The sequence below is a fragment of the Dendrobium catenatum genome, unplaced genomic scaffold (assembly GCF_001605985.2).
Source record: "Dendrobium catenatum unplaced genomic scaffold, ASM160598v2 fragScaff_scaffold_621, whole genome shotgun sequence".
NCBI classification, from domain to species: Eukaryota; Viridiplantae; Streptophyta; class Magnoliopsida; order Asparagales; family Orchidaceae; genus Dendrobium; species Dendrobium catenatum.
In genome coordinates this window covers 3,480,627-3,507,595 of record NW_021319083.1, presented here as the reverse complement: position 1 = coordinate 3,507,595, position 26,969 = coordinate 3,480,627, and the positions used below count along the sequence as shown (strand labels likewise).

The window sequence follows — 26,969 nt, the reverse complement described above, 5'->3', positions numbered from 1 at the left end:
ATATTGAGGTTGAGTTTTACTCTTGCTGAATTCATAATTCTTTTAAGTTGTTGTGCTTACTATGAGGCACAACTAATGAATTCACCTATATGAATGTAAAAGTTGGCCACCTTTCATGAGAATATAGACAATTCTCTAGAGAACTCATGAAACCCAGATTCAGATGCATGGAAGTAAAGCGTCAAATTGCAATGAACAACTATCATTTAATTGATGTAATGTGGATATATAATCTTGCTTATACTCAAGGAAACAAGTTCATAAAATATTAAATTTCATTTAGTTCCTATTAGTAAATATTTTCTTATCCTAAAAAATTGGTTCATAGTCCAAAAGATGCCAATGTTTATGCATTATATCTTTTACGATGATCTTATTCTAGATTTTACTTTTCTTTTGAAAATGTGGCGGATTGTTATATTTTATATTTTTCAAAAGAAATTTATAACGTAAATAATTATTACTATTGTAACTGATATAATTATTATTGTTGTGATGAAAATACTTATTGATATTTTATGACATGATTTGAAAACGTTTAAATTAATTATCATAGAGTTTGTAATTAAAAAGATCTTCTATTTCTGGTCTATATAAGGCCTTCATGGTTATAATGAAAAAATAATAACAACAATTTTTCTCTTCATCATTCACTCAACCATACATATGTTTAGAGCAAATATCTGCATCGTTGTTCTTACTTCCCGTTGTGATTAGTGATGATCACCGTGAAGAATTAGACCGTTGCATACCTTTGCACCTGGGAGGAGCGGAAATCTAACTTTAAGAACAGTGGTTCACATGTCTCTGACTATTTATTTGAAACCCCTTCTAATTGCAATTGTCTTATAGCTCTTATATTTTTTACAACAACAACAGTTTAACATCAGCTTCCACATAACATAGAAGTAAAGTGAAACTAGCTCTGCAACATAAAATAGCAAGCAGGGAAAGAAAATTGTTTATCAAAATGGAAATAGAACTCCCTCCCCAAAAAATTCTGTTGTTATATTCCATCTATATTGAATGAGTTGTTACTTAAACAACAAGCAAGAAAAATCTCTTTATAATTTTCCAACAAGTTGATTTGGACATGTACCAGAACTTGCATAAGTGAGAAAAAAATATATTTTTTTGGAAAGAAATAATTTCATTTGCATAAATGTACATAATGTCTTTCCTAAAAAAAAACCTGCTGCATAACATTTATTCAATACCAATAGCCTTCAAAACCAACCCGTTTAAAAGAGAAGATGACAAATTGTAATAAAATCTCCAACTAAGCCAATTAACTTCTACAGTGTTGGGGCAAACAAACCTTGTACATGATGTCTCTTCTTCCTGCACCATTCCAATTGAAGCTCCTCCACCGCTCACTCGTGATGGTTCTAATCGCTGCCACTTTCCTCTGCTTTAACTGTTTCCGATCAAAACCATTAATGCTTCGTTTCTCCCCTTCCATGCAAGCATTTAAGTGCTTTTTCTGCTGCCATTGATTGCTAAAAGAATATATAACGGTGAAATCCCAGTATATCTTAGCCACTAGGATTTTGGGTTTGCAGCGTCTGTAAACTCTGTAACAGAAACTCTCTGCAGAGTTTTCATTCGAAAGTCTGAGGTAATGAACCTTCTTTTCTCCCTTCATCTTTTTCCTCTCCTTTAACTTATTCTTGTGTTCTTTTCGTTGAGAGGCACTTCTTTGCATCCATGGGATCTTAACAAATCAATTTCAAGGTTGTTTAATGAAGTCTTACTATGAAAGTTCTGTGATTTGTTTAGTTTTGGTCCCCCTATGGAGATGAACATAAAATCTGAGATATTTTTTTGTATGTTCTTTTTGGAATTACTCAGCAATGGAAGGAACTCATTTGATAAACATGAGAATTTGTTCTCTATTGATAAAGCCGTAAAGGTTAAATCTTTATGTATCTCATCATCTGCATGTATGGGCAATTCCATTAGGAATTTCTTATAGCAATTTATCCCAAACTTTGATTAGAAAATTTTGCTTCAAATGTCTGAAAATGGAGAAATTATTCCGTGCGGAGTACGGATGGTAAATAATCGTTCAGATGTGAGTGTACACAGTATGTACAATGAGTATAATTTTATACATAGTTTGATTTTTTTATGTACAGTGTGGGCAAATACTGTGTACACTCAAATTTGAACGATTCTTTAACGTCCGGACTCCCCACGAAATAATTTCTTGTGAAAATGACTAAACCTACACCATTTCTATGCAAATTTCGAGGTATAATCTTTTCTGACATTTCAAAGTACATTAATATGCCAGCTGCATTTATGAATGAATATATTTTCTTGTTGATAAAAAGGATGAGTTAAAGAAGTCCAAGAAATTAATGCCATTAATGAGCATCTTGCTTTTTAATGGCTACAATTTTATCATCTTAATCGTTATCAGGCCACGCATTGCCCGTTGGATAAGGGGTTTAGGCTCCTTTGTTACCATTTGGATTGAAGGGGAAAAAAATTTTTTGAATATACTTTATTGATTATATTCCAACGGCAAACTGTTTGCATTAAAGAGATAGTAATTATACTATGATTTCAGTCAATAAGGGTCCATTCCGTCCTCGTCTTCAACTTCTCAACTCATACTGAAATACTTAAGCAAAAAGTTTCTTTTTTTTTGTTTCAGAGATCTGAGAGAGAAAGATGAACAAATATACAGTTCAGGTGGAGAATGGGAGGGTTGGGAAGAACGGTCAGCCATCTGTAGGTCCAGTTTACCGGAGTTCTCTTGCAAAGGATGGATTTCCACCGCTTGAGCCCGGCATGAACACCTCATGGGAACTTTTTAGGTACTTCTATATCTTAAATTAAAATTTTATTTTTCCTGCTTTGTTATGAGTCTCTGATTCAAATTTTCTTGTTTAGCCCTGCTGCTTGTGAACTTGTTCAACAAAAAGAGCTTAGATATTTGTATGTTATTATTATGCAAAGAGTTTAAGTGAAGAGAACTTATCAACATAGCCTGGACTGTCTGAAGATTTTCTCACTTCTGAGAAGAACTCCCAGTGCAGAAGATTAATGGCTTCTAATAACTCTACAGATAAGAAAAAATAAGAAGAGAAAATTTAGATTTGAATGCTGTATTTATAAAGACATAATGGATCCAACAGATCATAATGGAGATTTATTGTGTGAAGCCATAACTGAGCACTGTTCTGCAATCGCTTGCACTGCTTGGATGAGTCAATCAATTGGAGATTTGCTAATGGTTCATAAATGAAAGTTGTTGTGAAATTGATTGCGGACCTTCAATTTGACATTTTTCTGTTGTTATATTTATGATATTTGGTTCCTGACTTCCCCACCTTGGTTGGTAACAGTTGATGAGGATTGCAAAGTTCTTTCAGCAAAACTTTTGTGATGGGCTTTTAGTTTGCAGTTGCAAAGGTTTTGTTATTTTAATATGAAAAAATATGTTTTAATTTTTATAATGTTCTAAGGCTTCATTTGTGACAGTTTCCTAACTGCTTTCTAAAATGATTTTGTTAGTATAAAAACTTTTTGATCAAAAAATATGTGTTAAAAAACGGCTTTAGAAAGTACTAAGAAAGCTATTCCAAATGGGGACAGCTTTCTTACTGCTTCTTAAAGTGGCTTTTAGTACAATAATTAACAAATTTGTACTAAAAAACGGTTTTAAGAACTAGAAAGAAAGTCATCACAAACGAAGCCTAAATCTCTGAATCTCTATCTGATGTGGTGCATCAAAACCTGAGGAATATCACACCTCCACTTCCACACTCTGTTTTCTTTCTACCACCTTTGTCTCTGTTTCTTATCTGTTTTAGTAAAAGTTCAGCTCTTCTGCTTTTATAAGCTTAGCTATATACAGTAAAATAGATAGCAAAGAACATATATACTCAATAGGACCTTGTTAACAAGAAATTATTGTGGGACCAGTTTTCTCTCTATCTACAGTAAAAATGCAGTTGCTACTATAGACAAAGAGAACACCGGATGGTTCTCTCGTCCGGTGTCCTCACAAAATAATTCATCCTTGTTAGAACAGCATATAGAAAAATACATATTTCCTGTTGCATTCTTTTTTCCTGTTTCTTCTTCTCCATTCCTGCAGCTTCACCCATTCAGGTTGCTGAACTTGTTGGTTTTCACACCACTATCTCGTCAAAAATAGTACTAAATTGGATTTCTCTTAAATGAAAGACATTTTCTAATAGCTTTTAGATTAGTTTGTAATGTTAAGTGGTCTAATGTCAATAGATGTTCAAGGACAATCTGGTAGGGGAAAACAAAGCTGTTCATACGATTTGCGACAATGGGCTTTATGCAGTTTTAATCATATCAAGCAGGCTTGATAAGCATCTCATGGCTACAAGCAAGATAACAACTAAGTTTTGCAGGTGAACTCAAACTAGAATGTGAATAAGCCTAATACGTAGCTCTTCCGACTGCTATCTATGAAGTCAGCCTTCTCAAGATAAACTATTGATCAACTACTTAGCTATTCGACTTTCAAGTCGACAACTTCTAAATCTGCAAAAGTATCATATTTCCTTTTATTTTTTTGTGGTTATGTCGTAGCCATATATGTAATACTCAAACCTCAATTGCAGTCTATAAATAGGGGTTTGCGAGGTGAGTTTAGTTTATATTATTTTACTCAATTGGTCTCTAAAGACACGATTCTCTATACTCAAGCCTATTTTACTAAAATCTCAAATCTTCTTACTCTGGAAATATTCTCCCTCTCGATTTTCTTGTTCTCTTTAACTCAATATTCTCGGTGTAGTTAGGTGTCATTCACGGATAATTCTGAATTCAACAAAACTCTTTCTTAATTCATTGTGTCATGTTTAAGGAATGAAAAATCATTCATATTTTTTTTGGGAGTACATATTACATGATTGCTTGCATGCATTCACACACACATAGGTGTGACAATATATGTTAAACTTTAGATATTCTATTAGTCAATTGTAGAAATTACTTATATATATATATATAAGCAATTTTTCTATGATTCACTAAAAGAACATGCAATTCTCAACTAAGATTGACACCTATGCGCATTGTAAGATACTTCAATGTGAAATCCTTTTCATTCTTGGAGAGCCAAGCTTTTTTATGTTTATACATATGAATTTGGTCCTCTCTATGTTCCTTAAATTTATTATCTGAATAACTTGTGAAAGATACTTTTCAGGTTTTCTGTAGAAAAGAATCCTGAAAATAAAATGATTGGATGGAGGGAATTCAACCAAGGGAAGGTACCTGCTTATTACTTAGGCTTCGTTTGGGACGGCTTTCTTACTACTTCTTAAAGCAGTTTTTTATTACAAAAAATTTTAATTTTTGTATTAAAAAACCGCTTTAAGAAGGAATAAAAAAGCCGTCGCAAACAAAACCTTAAGCTGCTTAAAATTGGCCAATTTAAAAGTGGTAACTATGTGCTTTGAAACTAAGCGCAAAATTTGTGCTACTACTTTTCAGGCAGGGCCTTATGTTTGGGCAACTTATAAGGAAGTCTATGAGGAAGTAATACATATTGGCTCAGCTTTAAGGCAACTAGATGTGTCACCTGTAAGAGCTCCAGTTTTTCCTAGTACTGCAATATCATTTTCTACTAGAAATTTAAGACTTTTTCTAAACTCACTTTGATAATGGTTATTGTGTGATTCTAACAAGCAATAGGGTACACGAATCGGTATCTATGGAGCGAATTGCCCACAATGGGCTATGGCAATGGAGGTTACATTTTAATTTCACCATTTTTAAACATATTTTCATACATTCACTACAGAGTTTCAATGCTTTTACCTCTCAATGAGATAAGTCCATCTTTTATTATGAATTTACCAACTTAAGAAAGTAAATGCAGGCTTGCAATGGATATAGCTTAATTTGTGTGCCTCTCTATGATACACTAGGTTGGTTAAACATTACTTTTAGCTTGAAATATTTCACTTTAGCTAAGTATGTTTTGTTTAGTTCTTATATTGCCTAATGAAATCACTACAGGAAAATTGTCAATTACCGGCGACTTTTTCCGGCGGTTAGTATAATTTTTCCGGCGGTTTTCTAGCAGTTTGTTAACCGCCGGTATAAACCGCGTAGGAAACAAATTGCGGTGGTTATATTACCCCGGCATTTCCGGCGGTTTATTATTAAACACCACCGGTACTTCTGGCGGTTATTTGACCGCCGATAATCGTTGATTTTTCTGTAGTGAATCTTTTAGAAACCTGGTAACATTACTTTCTTTCAATACTATTTTGAACAGGAGCAGGTGCCATTGATTACATAATCGATCATGCTGAAATTGATGTTGTCTTTGTACAAGATAAAAAAATTAAACAGGTGAGATTTGATTCAAGAAGGATCTCAATTGTGAGAATAATAGTTTAAAAGTGAAACCTTTTTTGCACACTTCATAGGTTCTTTCTTTTGAATGCAAAGCTGCAAGGAGACTGAAATGTAAGAATTATTAACATCGCTTGCTTAGGTGGTTTGCTTTAATAGATGAACGGCTAACCTTTTTTAATTTTTGACTTATCACAGCCATTATTTCATTCACCACTGTATCTAAGGAACAGATAGATGTTGCTGCAACCATTGGAATAAAAGCTTATTCATGGAATGATTTTATTCTACTGGTTAGTCTATGGATTTTCTCTCCCAGAATAAAATTTTCTTTATTTCCTCATCAAAAAGAACAAAACATTTTTATAGAGAACTAAATAGATGCACATTATATCAGTAAGACAAACTACTAGATATGTCATACTTCCAATACTTTGTATTAGTATAGGTGTTTTACTTTTTATTACATGACTTACATCTTCATTCTTGTAGGTATTTCAGGATGAAGATGTCATGAAGGAATCCAATTAACATTGTCAATTTGAAAATAGAGTTTTGATTGGAACAAATTGAGAAAGAAATCACAAGTAGATCCATAATATAAAGAAATTTTCTATGGTTTAGGCATCAATTCTCTTTCATTGATAGTTGCATAGATTTGATTATAGTTCAAGTTACAATTAAATCATTCATAATGTATTATGGCATATTACACTAAGTTATTCTATAAAATCTAATCTAAGAAAGCAAGATTATTTAGTTGAGAATCAAGCTTCAAAATGAACTAGGCTCCACAAACTTTGAATAAGTTGATTTTAAATAATTGGATACTGCCAAGTATAGCAAGCTAGCTATGTTTTACCCCAAGTTAACTTTAATATGTGAGATGAGTTCATGCAAAACTGAAAAAAGCTTCATGAGATAACTATGTTCATTCACAATTTCACATTAATAGTTTTTTTATTACTTTTCTTTGGTTTTAATATTATTTTCAATTTTGTTTTTATAGGGAAAGAAGTCTCCCTTAGAACCTTTGCCTCCTCAACCACTTGACATATGCACAATAATGTATACTAGTGGAACGAGTGGTAATCCAAAAGGGGTTATTTTAACACATGAAACACACGCGACATATGTAAAAGGGGTTGAACGTTTTCTAGATCAATTTGAAGACAAGGTTATTACTTTGTACTTAAGTGATGTTATGCTTTAAATGATTTAATTTCTCAAATTTACCTATATGGGTGAGACATTTACTTGTGCTTTCTCTGTTAGATGACAGTTAATGATGTTTACTTCTCCTTCCTTCCTTTGGCGCATATTCTTGATCGCATGATTGAAGAATATTTTTTTCATAAGGGTGCTTCTGTTGGGTACTATCAAGGGGTACAAGATAATTTTTCTTAGAGCATATTTTGTTAGTTCCATATTTTTTAACCTTTCTTTTCCATCCTAAAATTCCTTACAATTTGTGCTAGAATATTGAAGCTTTAAGGGATGACCTCATGGAACTGAAGCCGACATTCTTCGCTGGCGTCCCTCGAGTGTTTGAAAGAGTACATGAAGGCATGATTCTTATGGCTCTTATACAGTTTGTTGGACTTATTTACAACTGATCATTTCATCATTATTTTTAGATTTCTTAAGTACTTAGTGCACATTTGTATGATACTAGGAATATTAAAGGCAGTGGCAGAGCTAAGGCCGCTAAGAAGATTGATCTTTAACCTTTTGTACAAGCAGTAAGTTGGACTATCTCTAAAACATTAGTAGGAAATATTGAATTCTATTAATCAATTTGATTGTTATTGCATTTCAGTAAATTACACTGGATGAGACTAGGATACTCGCATAAAACTGCCTCCCCATTTGCAGATTTCTTAGCATTTAGCAAGGTTGTAATGCACTCTTATGTTCTAGATCCATTTAAAATTTTGAAATAGCATTATTATTATTTTGGTATCATAGAACTAATAGTATTTCTTAGTTTATTTGATGAAGAATCAATTCATTCATTTTATTTTTTCCAATTTTTTGCAATTGATTCAGGTGAAAGCAAGACTTGGAGGCCGTGTTCGCTTGCTTGTATCTGGAGGTGCCCCATTGAGCCCCGAAATCGAAGAGTTCTTAAGAGTAACTAGTTGTGCTTATATGTTACAAGGCTATGGTAAAAATTCTATCACTATTGAGAATAATACTTTTAGTTTTTTTTATTTTTTTAATAAATAAAGTTTTAAACACCAGAAATCATCACAGCAGATGTTCTCTAAGGCCCACACTTGCTAATATCCTTTGGTCATGGAGCTCTTTGCCTTCTCCAAACACCTCTACAACTTACCATTATCAGCCACCTCTATATATCTTCAACATTCTTTAGTTGTGAATCTACAACAAAGATATTATTATTGATATCTAACATAAATCTTATGGCTTGATCTCTTCATAACATTTTCTAAGGATTGTTGGCCTCTTATGTGATTAACACATCCAATTTTCTTTGTACTCACTAGCCCATAACTTCTGCCTTCGATTGTTATATTTCAACCTCCAACTCTTTGTCACTTGCATTCATGGGAAAAAATCCTAAAACCACTACTTTGGATTGACCTATATATGCTTTTTGGAGCTATGAAATGTTCATTCTTTTGAAAAGATGTGAGTATGGGGATATATTACTAGCAACAAACTAACTCATGCTAAGCTCTTGATGAAATAAATATGAGATTTCTCAAAACAAGAAGGATCTGGCTCCAACTCTCTATCACTTTGCATCCATGGGCAAACATCCTAATGCTACTACTTTGAATTGCTCTATATATGCTTTTTGGAGGTATGAAATGTTCATTATTTTGAAAAGATCTCAAACACGGGGATATGTTATTTGCAACGAACTAACTTCTACCAAGATACTAGATGAAGTAAATATGAGATTTCTTAAAATAAGAAGGATTTGGCTGCAAAAAAAAAAACTATAAAATTATTTCTTGGATTCATAAGGTCACCACTATTACCATACACAGCCAACTTGACAATTATGATTCTACTTTTATATGATTTACTTGTCACCATTATCTCTATTGCCAAGTTTTCAGATTAATATCAGCGAGAGTGCACTCTTCAAAATCTTCATCAATGTTCTATAGAAGCCATTAATAAAATTAACATTCAAGCTATTATTATCCAACACTATGAATAATATATTCTCATATAGTTTATGATTGCTCTTTCTATTTAATAAATATAAACCAATACATTTATCAGAGTCCTCTCCCAACCATACATGAAATTATCTCAACATAAAAATGACTTGATACATCAAAATTTTCCCTCATCTTCCTTCTGTTATTCCTTATACTTATTAAACAACTACTCTTGTTTATGAATCTCTTTCTAGATTTATTGTTTTTTTATATTCAAGATAAATAAACACACTTTTTAAACATTATCCTTCTTGAAATTGTTGTTAGTGTCTCAAATTGATCATGAACATCATGATACAGAATATCCTAAAGTCATGTGTAGTCTCCAACTGCTCAACCACCTTTTGAGGAGTTTTCTAAGCTCCACATTTCCTATGGCATCAAGACCTTTTGTTATCACCTCTACCAATATCAAATGTTCTTCTATGTCACTATTTCTATGACTAATTTGCAACACTTTTCAATCAACACAAAAGCCAAATTAGTTTGTCACTCTCAACTTTCATGTCTATGAGCTTAGGTACTCCTCTATGGTATTTTGAGTTTGCATATAATAGTCATATGATTGTTAACCCACGTTATTTCTTACAATAACAACTATCCCTTTTATCCCTTTAATACGCACTATAAATGATTCTACTTTGTTTGTCACTCATAAAAGTATGTCTCCACCACTCTTACTTTATCTCTTCCTTCCATTAATTTATTCCCCAAATTATCTCATGCTCATTTCTATTACACAATTATTTTTGAACTTTGATATGTTTTTCTATTTTATCACTTTATTAACACATGTAGAATCCTTGGATGAGGAAGAATTTTGGGATAGTGGATAGGCATGGTCTCCATTTACACTCATCAATCTCAAAATAACATTATTTTTCTAATAAAGTATCTAAAGTCTCCACACACTTACACCCCATTCAATCTCTAATATTCTCATCTTGATCATATAACTTTTGTCTTTCTTAACAAAATAGTATCTAATTATAATTATCATTTGTAATTTATTTATAATTATATGAATTATTGTATTTCTTGTCAAATGTTAAAACAACCTACATCACCTTTTATGGTTAGGATTCTTTTATTAGTTCTCTATTTGATCTTGTTCACCTTAATGTTTAGTGGATTGCTTGATAGGTGAATCTCGATATTGTATCATCTTTATTAATGATTATTTTACTTTAATTGACTTTAATTATTGAAAAATTTATCAAAATGTTAGCAAATTTATTCTTGTTTTGTGATTATGATTTATATGTCATTTTTCATATTGAGTATAAAATATCTCATACTGACAATGCAATGGCACTTCCTCTCTTAATATTTTATGACAACACAAAGCTCTTTAATAATACTCTTTTCATGAAACTTATGCTCAAAATGGCCAAGGGAAAAAGAAAGAATCATCATGTTATTGATCTCTCTCAAAATTTAACTCTTGTTGTCTCCTGTCCCCCCCCCCCCCCCCAAAAAAAAAAAAAAAACCCCCCCAAAAAAAAAAAAAAGTAAGGATGTGACTGCAAAGGTTGACCTACAATTAAGTGCATGTGTACTTTATTTCATAGGACAAATAGTTGGCTCTACAAATTAACACAAAAAATATCATTCTAGATTATGCAAGATATTATCTCTTGTAACCAAAATAGTCCTTTGATCTTCTCCATTTTGCCAATATCAATGATTTAAAAGTCACTTCCACTCTTAAGAATCTTATGGTCACCTCAACTTCATTGATAAAACACCGCTTTTAAATTTTACTATATATCAATAATTTCTTAGATGATTGTTTCATCTCGCCATTACTTGTCCTTATATTGCATTTACAATAGATTGCGTTAATAAGTTTTTTATTTTACCTCGCTCTATCCATTGTAATGATCTTCTTTATATTTTTTGTCATGAGTAAAGTACTCTTCATTGTGGATTTCATCACTCTACCACCTCTCCACCACTGCTTGCTAACTACTCAAATGTTGATTATACTAGTGATCATACTAATTGAAAATCCATCACTAGATTTTATCTCTTCTTGGGAACATTTTTGATTTTTTTTATGGAGTAAAAAACAAAAGTTGTTCATTCTAGTGCCTAAGCTAAATAACTTGTTCTTGCAAATATAGTGAAATTACTTTGGTTTTGATGGTTATTCATTTATATGAGTAGTGATGAACATGAACCCTATATTGTTCATTATACCAAGCAGAATGGGATTGCCATTTCAAAATGTCCACCATGAGAAAAGAAGGCATACTAATATTTATTTTCACATCATTTATGGGAAATTTTCATGTACTGTTATTTTTGTTCATTACTTCTCGTGAGAAACTAGCATATATCTTCATCAAATCTCATCCTCAATAATAATTTTAAGAATTGTATGCCAAACTTAAAAGTTAAGCTGACATCTTTTATGCATTCATGAGTTTGCAAGAGAGTTTTATTGGAGAGTATTATCATACAACATCACCACATGTGTAAAATCATATGCAAGAATAACACTATTCTCATTATTAAGAATTGCTCCTCTTCATTGAATTATTTCCCTATTTCCTCCTCCTATCTATAAAATGCAAGAGATAAAGCTCCAATTCTCTCATATTTTCTCTTCTATATCATAGAAAATGGAAATAAAATCAAATATTCATGAACTGCAGGGCTTACAGAAACTTGTGGTCAGACTACCATTGGATTCCCTGATGATCTCTCTTTGATTGGAGCCGTTGGTGTACCCACTACATTTACAGATTTACGTCTTGAAGAAGTTCCTGAGATGGGCTATGATCCATTAGGTCAACCTTCAAGAGGTGAAGTTTGTGTTAGGGGAAAAACACTCTTCTCTGGCTACTACAAGGACCCTGAGTTAACAAAAGAAGTAATCAAAGATGGTTGGTTTCATACAGGTAGAGCAATGAATGGTTAATAAGGTAATCTTACCATTATGACATTATTTCAATTTAATTTTTCCTTCTTCAGGAGACATTGGTGAGATAACACCTAATGGGATATTGATAATAATTGATCGAAAGAAGAATATTTTCAAACTTTCACAAGGAGAATATATTGCTGTTGAATACTTGGAGAAAGTGTATAGTGCTACTCCTATCATAGAAGATGTATGCTTTCTTCTCTTACAAGATAAATGCAATTTTTTTAAATATATATATATAGTTGTGGAGCTTATTTTTGCAATACAATGAACATGTGCATGCTATATAAATTTAGTTATGAGTAGATTTTGCATTAAGGCCACTAGTGGGGTTGAAAGGGAGGCAAAGCCTCTTGTGTGTTATTTCATTAAATGCATTTTAAAAATATCTTATATATTGGCCACCATAGAGTTTGTTTTCTTTATAAATAAGGGGGGAGAGGAGGAGGATGATGAGGAGGGGGAGGTGGTTCTAATGATATTCAAGAGAAATAAGGATCTTATCTTCTACAATCAAATATGTTGAAATCTACAATGGTGGCAAGAAGACATAACCAACAATTAACTCAACCTATATAGATTTCTTGCATTTTTGTTCATTGATCTTCTTGTCTCTTTCTATTACCTTTCTCTCTTTATTTTCAAATATGTTTCACCTATTTTTCAATAGACATAAATGTGTTTGCAATGTCATTCTCTAAACAGTTAAGAGGATTTGAGTATATTAGTGGTATTGTAGTGGATCCTCGACCTTTTGACATTGAAAGAGACCTTATTACTGCCACAATGAAGAAGAAGAGATCTCAAATGCTAAAATACTACCAGGTAAACTACACTTTTTTCCCACAAGATTGCTTCTTCATTCTCATATTATATTTTGCCTGTCAATGTCAGATTACTTACCATCAAAGCATATATATACAGGTTGAGATCGAACAGGTTTATAAAAACTTGGTAGAAGAGAATAAATGAGGTTCAAGCTATCTTCATAACATAGAAATGTTGCATATTTATTTTGAAATTGTGATTAGTTTCATATGTAAGGTAAAATTAGCTATTTCCAGTTCTATTTTAGTAAAGAATAATTGTGTTTTCAATGAACTACCATTGAAACCACTTAGCTTGGTTCTAGAGAAACTTTATTTTCATGTTTAAAGGGTAAGAAATGACATCCTGATTCGAAGAAAATAGATGTTGTTTACTTGATAGTAATTGAACCTTCATTATTATGAAAGTTTTATTGGTTTAAAAAATAAAAATTTTTACAAAGAAAATAAAAATTTTGCTCTCTTATTTAGTTGTGAGGCTTTCTCCTTACCACTGTTTCACCCTTTGCCTCTATATATGCTAACCTTAGTAATGAAAATATGAACCAAATTTTAAATTTTTATTTGAGCTTATTTATTAATTTTATTATTGTGTTCATTAAAAAAAAATATTGATTATTATAATTGGTTTTGTGATTGAATGTTGTAACTAGTTGCAAAAAATATAAATCAGGATGTTTCCCTAATTTCTCATTCGGCTCTTCTTGCCTACTTTGGGCTTCGATCGCTCTCACACATCCTGATTAGCCTCTGGACTGTCCAGAGACCGCATGTAATAATTTCGGCACGAGACAACCCCCTTTTCTCTAACGCTCACTAGTCAAGTCAATGTTGGGTGCACTCAATTTGCTCCTCACTCTCACCTTCTCCATCCATCACATGTGGAAGGGTAAATTTAGCAATGAGAAAAACAAAAGAAATTAGTATAATTGTTCAAAAATATTATTATATGAGGAAAATTTGTGAGGCAAAGTATTAATTTTCATAAAAATAATAATAATATGTGTCATTTATATTTAAATTTATGTAGGAAAAATATGAGACGGCTCTATGCATAAACCAATATAAATTCCTACCAATATTATAGAATTAAATCCTTCTTGCCAAACAAGTTGCATTTTAATATTGGGTTGATGGATGCACAGTCAATAATTTGAATGAAGAATCATTATAATAACTTTTATATAATCAAACCGTTTGTACACATTGAATTGATTACTATAATTAGGACTTGTTGAGTTGAAGAAGGATGGCTTAAAAAGAGCAATTGTTTACTTGGATTAAGGCTTCATTTGGGACAATATTTGACCAATAATTTTTCATTGCTTTCAATAATTTTTTATGCTAAAAGGCTTCATTTTTAATTATTTATATATTATACTAATCTTGAAGAAGATTCAATAATTGTGATACTTATTCCAATCAAAAATTTGTTCAAGAATTAATTTCCTTACATGAAAATTTTAAATTTAGATAAAAAGGAATTTTATTGCACAAATTGGTTGCTATTCCTAGATATTTATTCTTATTATAATGAAAAAATATGTATAATATAAGATAATATTTGAATAATTTCTTCAATTAAATCTAGCCTAAAAATGAATATTGTTGCGGGCTAGAATATACACGACGGTAGAGTTAGGTTTTCTTGTATTAATGTTGTATGGATATCCAACACACAAATATAAGAGAAAAGAAACAACATAATTTTTACGTGAAAACCCAGAAGAAGGGAAAGACCAGAGTCAGTCCGTGATTTGTTCAGTTCGCAAATGCATGAAAAACAAATTATGAAGCAATTTGAATGGATCGTATTATCATCATGGAGAGGAATGAGATTATTCTAAAGAAAATTAAGGTTAGTTACCATCCCAAAAGTCAAATAATCTCTTGAGAGTTGACAAAATTAAGTTGATAAATGTAAATGACGGGCAATATTTTTATAAATTGACTAACATTTTGAGCTAGGTTGAGTCATTATTAATTTATTTAGGTTTCATTTGGAACGGCTTTTTTATTGCTTCTTAAGACGGAGTTTTAGTGCAAAAATTAAAATGTGTATTAAAATTTTGTTTTAAGAAACAATAAAAAAGCCATCCCAAACAAAGCCTTAAGCTACCAAACAAACTTGACATAATGGGATCAAGGAGAATATCGCATTCCTTACTATGACACAGAGAATAGCAATACAACCAATGACCTAACAAAAATATAAAAATAAGTCATATGAACTTTATTTGAAAGAGAAATGAAGTCACATTTACTAAAATATATCACATCATGAATTGGGGGAGGACTTTTTTCAATATATATATATAGAGAATGCTTCTGTTGACATACATTAGGAGAGAAAAAAAAAACATTAGAAGGAGAGAAAGTAGAACTATCAAGTGGAAGAATCATATAAATCTCTTTTTTCAGATCATCAACCTAAAGAATGAAATTTTTAACATCTATTTAGTAGAGTGGTCATCATTGTTAAGCATCGAGCAAAAATTTCTTCATGATCAATCTCATTCTAATAGAAAATATTTGGTTGCATAGGCTTTGTTTGGGACGGCTTTCTTTCTGCTTCTTAAAACAATTTTCTAGTAGAAAAATAATAATTTTTATACTAAAAAGCTCCTTTAAGAAGTAGTAAGAAAGTTATCTCAAATGAAGTCATAATTACAAATTTGTCATAAATACTAGTACATTCTTAGTAATTGTAAATTATCTTAGATTAAGAATGATCTTATGATCAACAAATCCTAAGATTCATGACATAACTATTGCATTTTTTGTTCACTAATCTAAAAATTTTAAAGGAGCAAACCAGCCTCATTAGTATACCCTTATAATTCTTTTGTAATGATAAATAATTGAAATTAAGATAGAGTAACTCTTATATGTGAGGCGCATATAAAAAATGTCCAAATTGCTAGTTTTTTTTTTTTTCAATTATAGGGAAAAGGTACAATAAAATACCACTCCATGACCACATCAATCAAATACAAAGAAATTAAGGGGCTGTTTGGTTGTCTGAAAAGAAAATGTAGTGTAAAGTAAATGTAATGTAAAGAAAATGTAGTGTAATCCGAAGGGAAAAGGTACAATAAAATACCACTCCATGACCACATCAATCAAATACAAAGAAATTAAGAGACAAGAAGCAATTTAAACTGATAAATGGATGGGGACCAACACCGAGTTGTCAGGATGGGGTCATCCAAGGGAGACAACAAAATCCAAAACAAGATGCAGCCAAATCAGCAAAATGAGCCACCCAGTTGCCAACCAACCCTGGCCATCAATGGCGCTTGCAGCAGAGTTGCTTTCTCATCATCCATGCCGACTCGAACTGAATCAGACAAGGCAACCAAAGCAATGAAAACTAGAAAAAAGAGAAAATCATCTCTTCTTGGATTTTCATTTACGTTGCGAAATAAACTTATCAAGCAAGCCCATTTTGATATAGATATCATCCTCTCCACTGTCAATCGACATATCATCATGCAACCAATCACATTGCCATCTAAACGAATGGGCAATCAAATTAGCATTTGAGATAACCGAAATAGGCACCTCAACTAGCGCCACCTCCTTACCTGCCTCCCCATCAAAAACCACAGCTAGTTCACCATACTTGCCAACAGTCAAAATCCCATCCTCCGCATGACTAAGACTTTCATTAACATTCGCATAGTAGTTAATACCGACACAGTTATAGTGGGATGAACCATATTAGGGGAAACAACCCCATCCACACCATCATACACCACAAATTCATCATCAACACAATCAGCAGAAATATTGACAACTGGAGAGGGAACCTAAGAAGATCGAGCCAACCCAAAATTACAAGGGGAATCCAGTACAACACCCGATTCAATCGCCACAGGAGAAATAATAACAGGTTCATGAGAGGGCTCAGGTAATCTATTCTCAGCAGAATTAGTACCATCAATGTCGGCCGAAGCCACTGGGACTGACGGGATTGCCACAAAGGGAGACCCACCCAAAGATGGTAAAATAGGAGAAACAGTAATATGAGAAATAATAACAGGGTCATTAGAGGGCTAAGGTAAACCAATCACAGTAGAATCAGTACCAACAGGGTCACCATCCCGCAACAAATTAGATGGTAGAGGCAAGGCAGATGAATCAAGGTTATGATGAAGAATCATATAACCAGCTTTCAAATGCCCCAAAGTTAAACAGCGTGCACAATACTCAGGAAATTTTTCAAAAACCATAGATTGAACATACCCAATGCTATCCGGGCCTATCCGAATTTTGTCTAGGTACTGTTTGGACACATCAAGTTCAACTAAAATACGCGCAACAGAAAGACGTGAACCAGTGGAGGTAGCATTATCAGTTTTGAAGGGTTTGCCAAAAATTAAGCCTAAGCCATGAACAATACGCGGGGCAAACAAATGAGGCCGAATGTTAGGGAAGAAAATGCAGATGGGGATAACTAGCAATTCAATCTCAGTATCCAAAGTAGGTGACCATTTTATCAATTTCATATAGCAATTACTCACAAAATATGACCTATGAGAAAAGACCATACAGTAATCCAAATCGTTAAAGAGCTTAATCAAAATGTTACGTTGGTTCAACACAGTGACGGAAACCTCGCCATTTAGCTTAAGCTTGAAAAAGAAACTTCTAATGGCATCAAGGGATATCCAACGGCCAAAGAATTTTCCAACAAGAGCAAATTCTAACGGAGCAGCCAGTGACTGGATTTTCGCCTCCGAAATTCATAGAGCGGGAAAACCTCTATGAGAAGAAACTTTAAGTTCGGAAAAGACAACGGAAGAAGGCAAAGAACAAGAAAGAGCATCCTTAAACGAAAGAGATGAGAATCCAACCAAAAAACTAGGATCCCGAAATTGTGGAGGCGCCATAAAACCAGAAAAAAACCGAAAACAACGATGAAGAGTAGAAAAACAAGGAGAAGAAACTTCCCTGCGGCACTCAAGGAGAAGCACCCAGCACGTACTGCGGAGGAGGAGCAGTCGGAAGGACCGGAAGAGGCGGCTAGGGCGATGCCCTAGCATACCCCAGAGAGCGAGAGAGAGACATCGTGTTATTATGTCCAAATTGCTAGTTGACATCAGGATCTAACCCAAGAGAATTCACCAAATAAGAGATTTTAGAGAGAGAGCTTTCCAAGCTAAGTGCAGGTTGAGCATCTAGGACTCTTTCTAAGGAGAGTTTTAAGAAACTTTGGAGAAGCTTGCGGGTTATGTTGCTCTATGAGCTAGCTAGGAGTCACAAAGGTTGTGATCAAATTAGAAGGGAGAATGATCGACAACAAGTGTGTCTTATACATCATGACCAGGCAATATAGGATCAAATTATAGAGTTAGTTTCAACCAAATAAGAATACAAGAGAAATCGGTGCAACGACAAGTGCCTTGTCATGTTGATCAAATGGTCAGTACTTGAACGAGAGAGCAACGAGTGATGACCTCTTGTATGTGTTTTATGAGATCTAATGGAGAATGTGAACTCTCTGATCGCACTAAGAAAAGATGTATGAGATGTGCAAGAATGGCGTTATACATGACCTCTGGCCGGGAGACGGAGCATATATGTAATCGACGTTATATGAAAGACGAGGCACGGCATTGTACGAGAGCTGAAATAATCTCGAACAAACACTTGCAACAATGATATATTATCCCTCTTCAAGAGGGTTCTCCTTATTATACTATAAATAACATGATAGAATTACAGAATAATGTTTGAGCAATTTCATTAATTAAATCTAATATAACAAGAAATCTATTATCATTTTGCCGAATGACAAATATTGTTGAATATAATATGAATTACTCAAATTTATAGTTATAAATGAAAGGGTACAATTCAAATTTAAAATAAAAACATATTCCCAATTTTATTTAAAAAAAAAAAAAAAACTCTCAACAACAATCAATAAAAAAACAACGGCCGTGATTTTGAGTGAATAACATGACATGACACACACCATCTCATGAAAAGACAATTTCAAACTATTTAATTGACCTTCCTGCAGTTCAAACGAATCTGACCGTTGGAGCCCGTAAGCGGACTGAGGGCTCCCATCTTTACCATAGCTGCAGCAAAATCGCTGAAGAACAACTGAGTATTAGTACTGTACTGTCTCACCAATGAATCCTGACTCCCATTGTTGAAGAGCTCCTGATCGGAATGCAGCAGCCCGCTACGTCCCACCAAGTTCTGGTAATAATCGATCCCGAACCGGTTTGGGGTCTGCAGGTCCAGTGGTGCCAAGTTGCTGTCGCCGCCCGAAGATGGACAGTTTTGTTTCCGAAGGGCGGCGAAGTTAGGTTTTATATTGTTGTCATTGTAGATGTGAGATCGGAAGGTGGTGCAGCGGGCCTGTCCGATGGTGTGAGCACCGGAAAGCGCAGTCATGTCGCGAGGGCTCATATTCTTCGCCGCGAAGGCGGAGATGAGCGTTGAGAGGCTCGAGGCTGGGCTTGGGAGATTGCTATTTGCCGCGCTTTGGCTCGCCGTCGTCGAATCCCTGCGACCGAGAGCCACCGTCCATGACGGTCCACCCAGCTGCATATATCATATTCAATACAAATTAGATCATTATATCATACAATTATCATATTTTAGGCAAATTATTCTGTGGCGTTCGGATTGCTGTGATTTTACTGTGCTTTTACCGTGCTTTTGATGTGTTTTTGCCAGTGTTTTGAAAACCGGACCGGACCGGCCGGTTCAACCGGTTGAACCGTGAACCGGCCGGTTGACCGGTCCGGAAGAATCTGTAAACCGCTTCAGCACTGAACCACCTAAAAACCGGACGAACCGCCGGTTGAACCGTAAAACCGGCGAACCGGACGGTTTTGATCGAACCGGACGGTTCAAAATCACGATTTGTCCGTCGTTGATTTCACAATCCACGGCTAAAAGAGGCTTTTACTGAACCGTATAACCCTAAATCCATAAGCTCCAACGCACGCAGCCGCGACTTTTCATCCCAGGTCACACGCGATCCCGACTCTTCTCCTCTTCGTCAGCAGGTCACGATCCCGATTCTTCTCCTCTTCGGCTCATCCGATCGCCTAACGATGATATCATAGAAGCAAAAGGTGGAGGCGAGGGAAGCTTACAGCATCTGGCTTGATCGTAGGCCGAAGAAAACCCGCGCAGCTTACCTAACGCCAGGTTTTACAGTTTTACCTAAGTTTTATTTGATTCATTGCAGCTTCGATTTTTCCTCCCAGGTCGTGATCCCGACTATTCTTGTCTTCGGTAGGTCGCCATCTTTGATCGCCTAACGATGATATCCCAGAAGCCAAAGGTGGAGCTAAGGGAAGCTTACAGCATCCGGCTTGATCGTAGTGTACAAAGAAAACCTGCACAGCTTACCTAACGCCAGGTTTAATGATTTTACCCTAGTTTTATTTGATTCATTGTCCATTAATGTCATGAGTTCAGAACTACATACATGAGTTTGTGATGATATTTTTCATATATAGGCTCTTTTTTTATATGTGAAATGCATATGCAATATTTGATTTTAATTAGGTACACATTGTTTACTAGATAAAGATTTTTCATGGTCTTATCAGTGCTACTAAATATTTTTTTTAATGTATTAGCATGACTAATCTTATCTGGTCTTTAGTTTGTACATAATTAGTTTGAGATTTGCAACTGTTATTGATCTGATTATCATATGCTTGGCTAATTGCTTGCTTTATTGTGAATATGTAATGCATAACATGTTTCTATCCTCAAATATCTGAATCTTTTGAGGCAACTGATAACATATAGAGTGAATGTATTAGGAAAAATTTCTCATTTATTTTATAATTTTTAATAATATTATTATTTATTACGTCATCCGGTTCGACCGGTCGAACCGGTTTAACCGTGAACCTCTCATTCTTCCGGTTCATTGTCCGGTCCGGTTTTCAAAACCTTGGTTTTTGCAAAAGGATAGCTAATATATAATTTTAATTGCATATTAGTTATTCTTTTGTTGAGTATTTGCAAAAATATTACAAAAGAGCAATAAATATCTTACTCATTGAATATTTGTTGCTCTTTTGTTACGTTTTTGTTGCCCTTTTCAAATACTCAATAAAAGGGCAGGAAAAGAGAAGCTAATATGCAATCAAAATTATGTATTAGTTACCCTTTTGTAAAAATACATAAAAAAGAAAGTTAAAGCAAGTAAAAGCCCAGCAATCCGGCGCAAGCTTGAGTCCCATGTGCCCACATATATACTTACCCGAATAACACCTTCACGAGCTGCAAGGGCGAGAATGTCAGCACAAGACACTGTTGCATTGCAGGAGGCCTCCACAAGAGATTTGATGGTGTCGATGACTTCAAATCCCCGGAGAGAGTTTTGATTTGGGAACGCGTTCTTTTCACCGGTGAAAGTTGAGCTGTCGTCAAGAAGAACTGAAGCATCACAACCCTGCAGATATCGAAGTACAAATTAGAAAAGCTTAGAAATTAGAGAAAATGTTATAAGGAGAGAAATTAGTTCTGTAATGGCTCTTACATTAACAAAGCAGTCATGAAAGAAAAGTCGAAGAATGGAAGCACCCATGCGAGAATCATTCGCCACTGCTTTGGCCATGGTTGAGCTCACAATGCTCTGCAACTTTGGGCAACTGCGAGCATAGAAGCTGGTTGTTGAGAGCTGGGCTTGCACTCTGCAACTCAGCAGGCTCAATACAAAGAGAGCAAACAACCTACTTGAAACCATAGTAGAGGCCATTAGAGCTAGCTGGTTGAGAGCAAGGTTTGCTGTGAAGAAAGTTGTTTCTCGAAGTAGGTATTTATAGAGGAAAATAATTATATTGCATACAAGAAGATCAATTAACAAACGGTTAATGATAAATATTTAAGATTAGGGAGAATTGCTGAACTTAGCTGATGAGCTAGAGATCATTGTCTCTGATATTATAAGAAAGAAAGAAGGGAATGCTTACCACTTTCCCACTATTTTTATGGCAATAATGAATAAGGCGTGTGGACTTCGTGCTTCCAATGATATTGTAATGGAATGATATTCATCCAATGATTATATTGATTTTAGTAAGGAAGGAATGGTGTCCAACTATCTGTTAGACATTTAAGATTTGGTTTTATGCATGTTGAATTTTGTTTTGGTCTATGATTCCTTCACCTAATCAAATATAAGTTTTAAAATATATAATAGATCTTATTCCTCACATAAAAATTTAAAATAGATCTTATTCCTCACTGTGAAATGAAGAAAAAAAGAAGAAATATTAGTTAAAATTGTAAGAGTGCATGATTATTAAAATCCTTTTTGACTTTGGAATCCATAGGGTTAGAGAAATATGAAAGACTCCAATGAACAGTTCCGAATGGCTTCATTGATTATCCTATATTTGTAAATATTTGAGTGTTTGAATGATATCAAGATTGAGCAATTGAGCAATTTTTAGCTCATTAGATTCACCTCATTAAAATGCACATTTTCATATTAGAAGTTTGTTGAAAATCGAGTTTGAATGATCTCAAATTATAACTAAATTCTTTATATGATGTTCTTCATTCATATTGATCTTTATGTACACAACGTGTTTACATTTTTTAAACTTAAATTATTGTTTTTTTTTTATTTGAGTTAACTTAATTGGAATAGTTTTATATTTTTTATGATTGTCTAATATCAAATGTTATTACATATTATTCATGTTTTTTTATAGTTTCAACTCATAAAAGGGCTTAAAAAATAAATGTAAAAAAATATTATGAGTCCTTACAGGGATCTAACACTCACTAACTACTCAACAAGCTACAATCAAAAAGTAAAAATAAACCCTACGAGTAAAGGATCTCAACTACGATACATAAACAAGAAAAAAAAAGGTAGGCAAGAAGTCATAATCCAAAAACTAAACCAAAGCTTGGATAATCTTTAAGAACTAGGTATGAATCAAATACATGTAAAATTGATTCACATCTGCAATACAACAACCACAAAAAAAAAATGATATAGACAATAAATAAAAACAAAATGATTAAACAATATAAAAGGAGACAACCAAAATGATACGACAGACAAATACAACAAAAATCACACCCAGACAACCACTGGGAACAGAGCAAGAAACTAGGGGAGCCACCGGAAGGAGCAAAAAAATAAAATAAAAAGGACGGGGCTAGGATAAGAAGAGAAACCAACAAAAGAAGAACAAAATTGACCCAAATGAAGACAGCCAACCTCCAAAACATAACATGAATAGCCCAGAAGTAAGGAAACCCCAAGACTAGAAAGCTATAAAAAACCCCAACAATTTCATAATGTAGTACAAAGAACTGGTCCTCAGAGACTTGCTGATATAAGCCATCCAATACCATGAGATAGATCAGTAAATTAAAGAAGATAAACACTAACCAACCCAGTCAAACAATAAAACATACATCCAACAGCATAAGCAAAAGAACTATCAACATTAAAGTTGTTGAAATAAAACGAGAAAAAATGATGAGCCACACCCCAAAAAGCCCCACAGTAAGTCAAACAACTATCCAACTCATAAACAAAATAGAGGTAGGCTGGCTGCTAGCTGCTAGTCAAATTTCCAGTCATGATTGAACAACTTGCAATCATAGCAAAAACCCATCCACTCAACATAATCAAGAAAGAGAATGGAAAGAAGGATAATCAAGAAACTCACAATGGATAAAACTAGAATGTGAGTATACCTCATGGAACCAACAACCAGCAAAATCATGAAAAACACATTAATACTGCAACAACACTCCACTAAAACAAGAAGTACCCTATTGAATGTACTCATCGAGCTCCCATTTGATAGATCAGCAAAGCCTTTTTCACACCAGAGAATCAAACCTCTTATAATGACATAAAAGAGGGTGATTAGTATGATAGTATTTGTTCATCATGAATTTAGCCTACAAATTTTTATTTGTTATGAAGGAAAATTACAATTTATGAGAAAAAGCATGAGCCATATCCATAATAATAATTTTACACCAAAGCCCCCCTTCATCAAGGATATCATAGCTTTTCTTCCAAGAGGACCAAATAATACAAGAATTGTCATTCTTACATCAAGAACTTGTTGAAAAGTCTCTTCAAACATAAGAAAATATAAATAAGTAACGAGCAAAGAACATTTGTTAATTAAAACTAACCTACAACCAAAAGACAGAAAATTAAAAGTTCGGGTCGTCATTTTTTTTTTTTTTTTTTTTTTTGTTAATAGAAGAAAAATGTCCTCTAATAGATGAGACATTTTCTTACCTTTAATAAAGGGCCCCTAAGTACTTAATAGGGGGAGATTTTGAAACAAAGACATATTTATGATAAATAATATTAATTCTACCCTGATTCATAGATTTAGTAGTAGTAAAATAACTCTTATGTTTATCAATGTTCAAGACGTACATTGATTTGTTAAAACTGTAAAAGAAATTTAAAGAGGAACTTGATATTATTTAAGGAACCATCAGAGAAAATAATAAAATCGTCAGCAAAACTAAGATGAGTAATAAAAAAATCACCAATAGTATGATAATAAAACATGGGATATATCTCAACTATAAAGATACTCGAAGTTTGAGTGGATTTGAAAAAAACCTTGACTTTTACTATTGATAATCACATAAAAGAAATAGTTTTCAATGATATTCTTGATAACATAATAAAATAAGAATTGAAACCAAATAGAGATAATATCTTATAAAGAAAATTCTAGTTAAGGTTGTCATCGTCTTTAGTAATGTTAAGTTAAAAGATAAAATTACTTCCCTTTACCTTAGCATTAACATCATGGATAATTTCTTGAGCATTTATACATTATCAAAAATGTCATGGCCTTTAATAAACCCAATTTAACTAGGGGAGATAATTTTAGGAATCAACAAAGCTAGTATTCCCTTAATGGTCATTGGTATGAATGTTAATGTTTAAAAAGGAAGACCATAAAGTGTTACCTTTAATTTAAAGTGCTTAGGTTTAAGGACGTTAGCAATAAAAAATTGTTGAACTTTAGATTTCAAAACAATGATGATCATATCATCACTCATTTTAGTGTTATTATATTTAAAATTGGTTCTCTCCATCCATATATAGATACCAAAAAACAAGCAAAGGAATAAGAATAAGGATATAACCTTCGTTTTTATTTTGGAACCAACTAGTAAAAAAAAAAGAGGATTATTTAAATTGTGGCGCACTTTAATCCCTAGCCCTTTCTCCAAATCAAACCAAACCTTACAAGCAATAGGACCATTTAGGAAAACTTGAAGAATGGATTCAATGTGCCAACAACACTAGCATTTAGACACCAAGAGGATACCTTTAGCTTGTAACTTGATGTCAAGAGGAATAAAATCTTTTAGAATTCTCCAAGTCAAAATAGAGACAGAGATAGGAATAAAAGAATTCCATATTTTACCAGTGATATCAGAAGAGTCCTTAATTCTAATATCATTCCATACCTTTTTAGTACTAAAAACAACATTCTCATAAAATTTTAGAAGTATCAATAGATATATCACAAATATAATCAACAATGTATTGAGGCATCACATTCTGCAAAAAAAGATTAACACACCATTTACCATTATGAATGAAACGAGCCACCCTAATATGCATATGTGCTTTAATTAAACAACTAAAGCCTAAATAACAACGGGTCAAAATCAACTCTCGTTTTTCGCCCTAGCCGCCTCCTGGCGATTTTAGGGTTTTGCGAGATTTCTCCTCTCCCGGACATTTCTCCTTGTTGTTTTCCGTCTTTCCTATTGGTTGCTCCTTCTTGTAGGTATTCTGGTGGCGCTGCTGTCTTTTTCCCCTTTTTGGGGGGCAAACTCTGGTGGTTATGGCTTCCTCTAACCCGTGGGGGAAGATAGCCAGTCTGATACATGGTAAAAGCAAAGGTTTCTTCAACTTGGAAGGTGATGCTCCTTCTAAATCTCCTACTAGGTCTTTTAAAGATGTTTTATCGGGGGATCCTATGCAAGGTGAGAACGCGCCCAAATTTACTCAGTCTGTGATAAATGGTGCTCCTGCTGTTCTCATCTCTGATGAGGACATTCTTAAACTGGCGTCTCCTTTTAAATTTACTTTAGTGGGGAAGTTTAATCTTCGTAGACCAAATCTTGATAACATCCGTTCTTTTTTCGCTAATCTCAAACTTTCTGGGTTTTACTCCATCGATCTTCTGGATTCTCGTCATGTTGCCATTCAGTTGTCCAACGACAAGGATTATAGTCGCATTTTTTATAGACGTTCCTATTTTATTTGTAATTTCCAAATGAAAGTTTTAAAATGGACACCTTTCTTTGATATTCATGAGGAATCTCCCATTGTGACTGTTTGGATTTCCTTCCCAAATTTACGCTTACATTTTTTCAATCCTCAAGTTTTACATGCATTAGGTTCTATTTTTGGTAGACCATTGCAAACTGATCAAGCGACGGCTTCCAGGACGAGGCCGTCTGTTGCTCGGGTTCTTGTGGAAGTTGATATTTCAAAGAAATTTGCAAAAGAAATTTGGGTTGGATCCAGGGATTTTGGTTACATGCAAAAGGTGGAGTTTGAAAAAGTGGCGGATTTCTATACCCATTGTAAGATGCATGGTCATGGGGCTGTTGATTGCTTTAAACTTCATCCTG

The 26,969-nt window shown here is 33.7% G+C and overlaps 2 protein-coding genes and 1 long non-coding RNA gene across 3 annotated transcripts; 2 read left to right on the top strand and 1 right to left on the bottom strand.

The window, feature by feature from the left end:
• Positions 1–1,224: 1,224 nt before the first annotated feature.
• Positions 1,225–13,701, top strand: LOC110106132 (long chain acyl-CoA synthetase 1). Its single transcript, XM_028695341.1, has 19 exons — positions 1,225–1,618; positions 2,663–2,825; positions 5,201–5,264; positions 5,488–5,577; positions 5,689–5,745; positions 5,876–5,924; positions 6,278–6,354; positions 6,432–6,471; positions 6,556–6,650; positions 7,367–7,534; positions 7,633–7,743; positions 7,836–7,923; positions 8,033–8,099; positions 8,177–8,252; positions 8,407–8,524; positions 12,218–12,463; positions 12,537–12,730; positions 13,093–13,314; positions 13,414–13,701. Exons 2-19 carry the CDS (start codon positions 2,680–2,682, stop codon positions 13,459–13,461), a joined length of 1,956 nt encoding a protein of 651 aa, XP_028551174.1. The 5' UTR covers positions 1,225–1,618; positions 2,663–2,679; the 3' UTR covers positions 13,462–13,701.
• Positions 13,702–19,328: 5,627 nt separating this feature from the next.
• On the bottom strand, positions 19,329–22,065 carry LOC110106136 (peroxidase P7-like). The gene is made up of 3 exons (XM_020835902.2): positions 21,847–22,065; positions 21,568–21,759; positions 19,329–19,880 (listed from the first exon to the last, which is right to left on the bottom strand). The coding sequence occupies exons 1-3, from the start codon at positions 22,063–22,065 to the stop codon at positions 19,329–19,331; spliced, it is 963 nt and encodes a 320-aa protein (XP_020691561.1).
• LOC114579682 lies at positions 20,392–21,031 on the top strand. Its single transcript, XR_003700768.1, has 2 exons — positions 20,392–20,495; positions 20,587–21,031. It is a non-coding gene; the product is annotated as an uncharacterized LOC114579682 (long non-coding RNA).
• Positions 22,066–26,969: the final 4,904 nt, after the last annotated feature.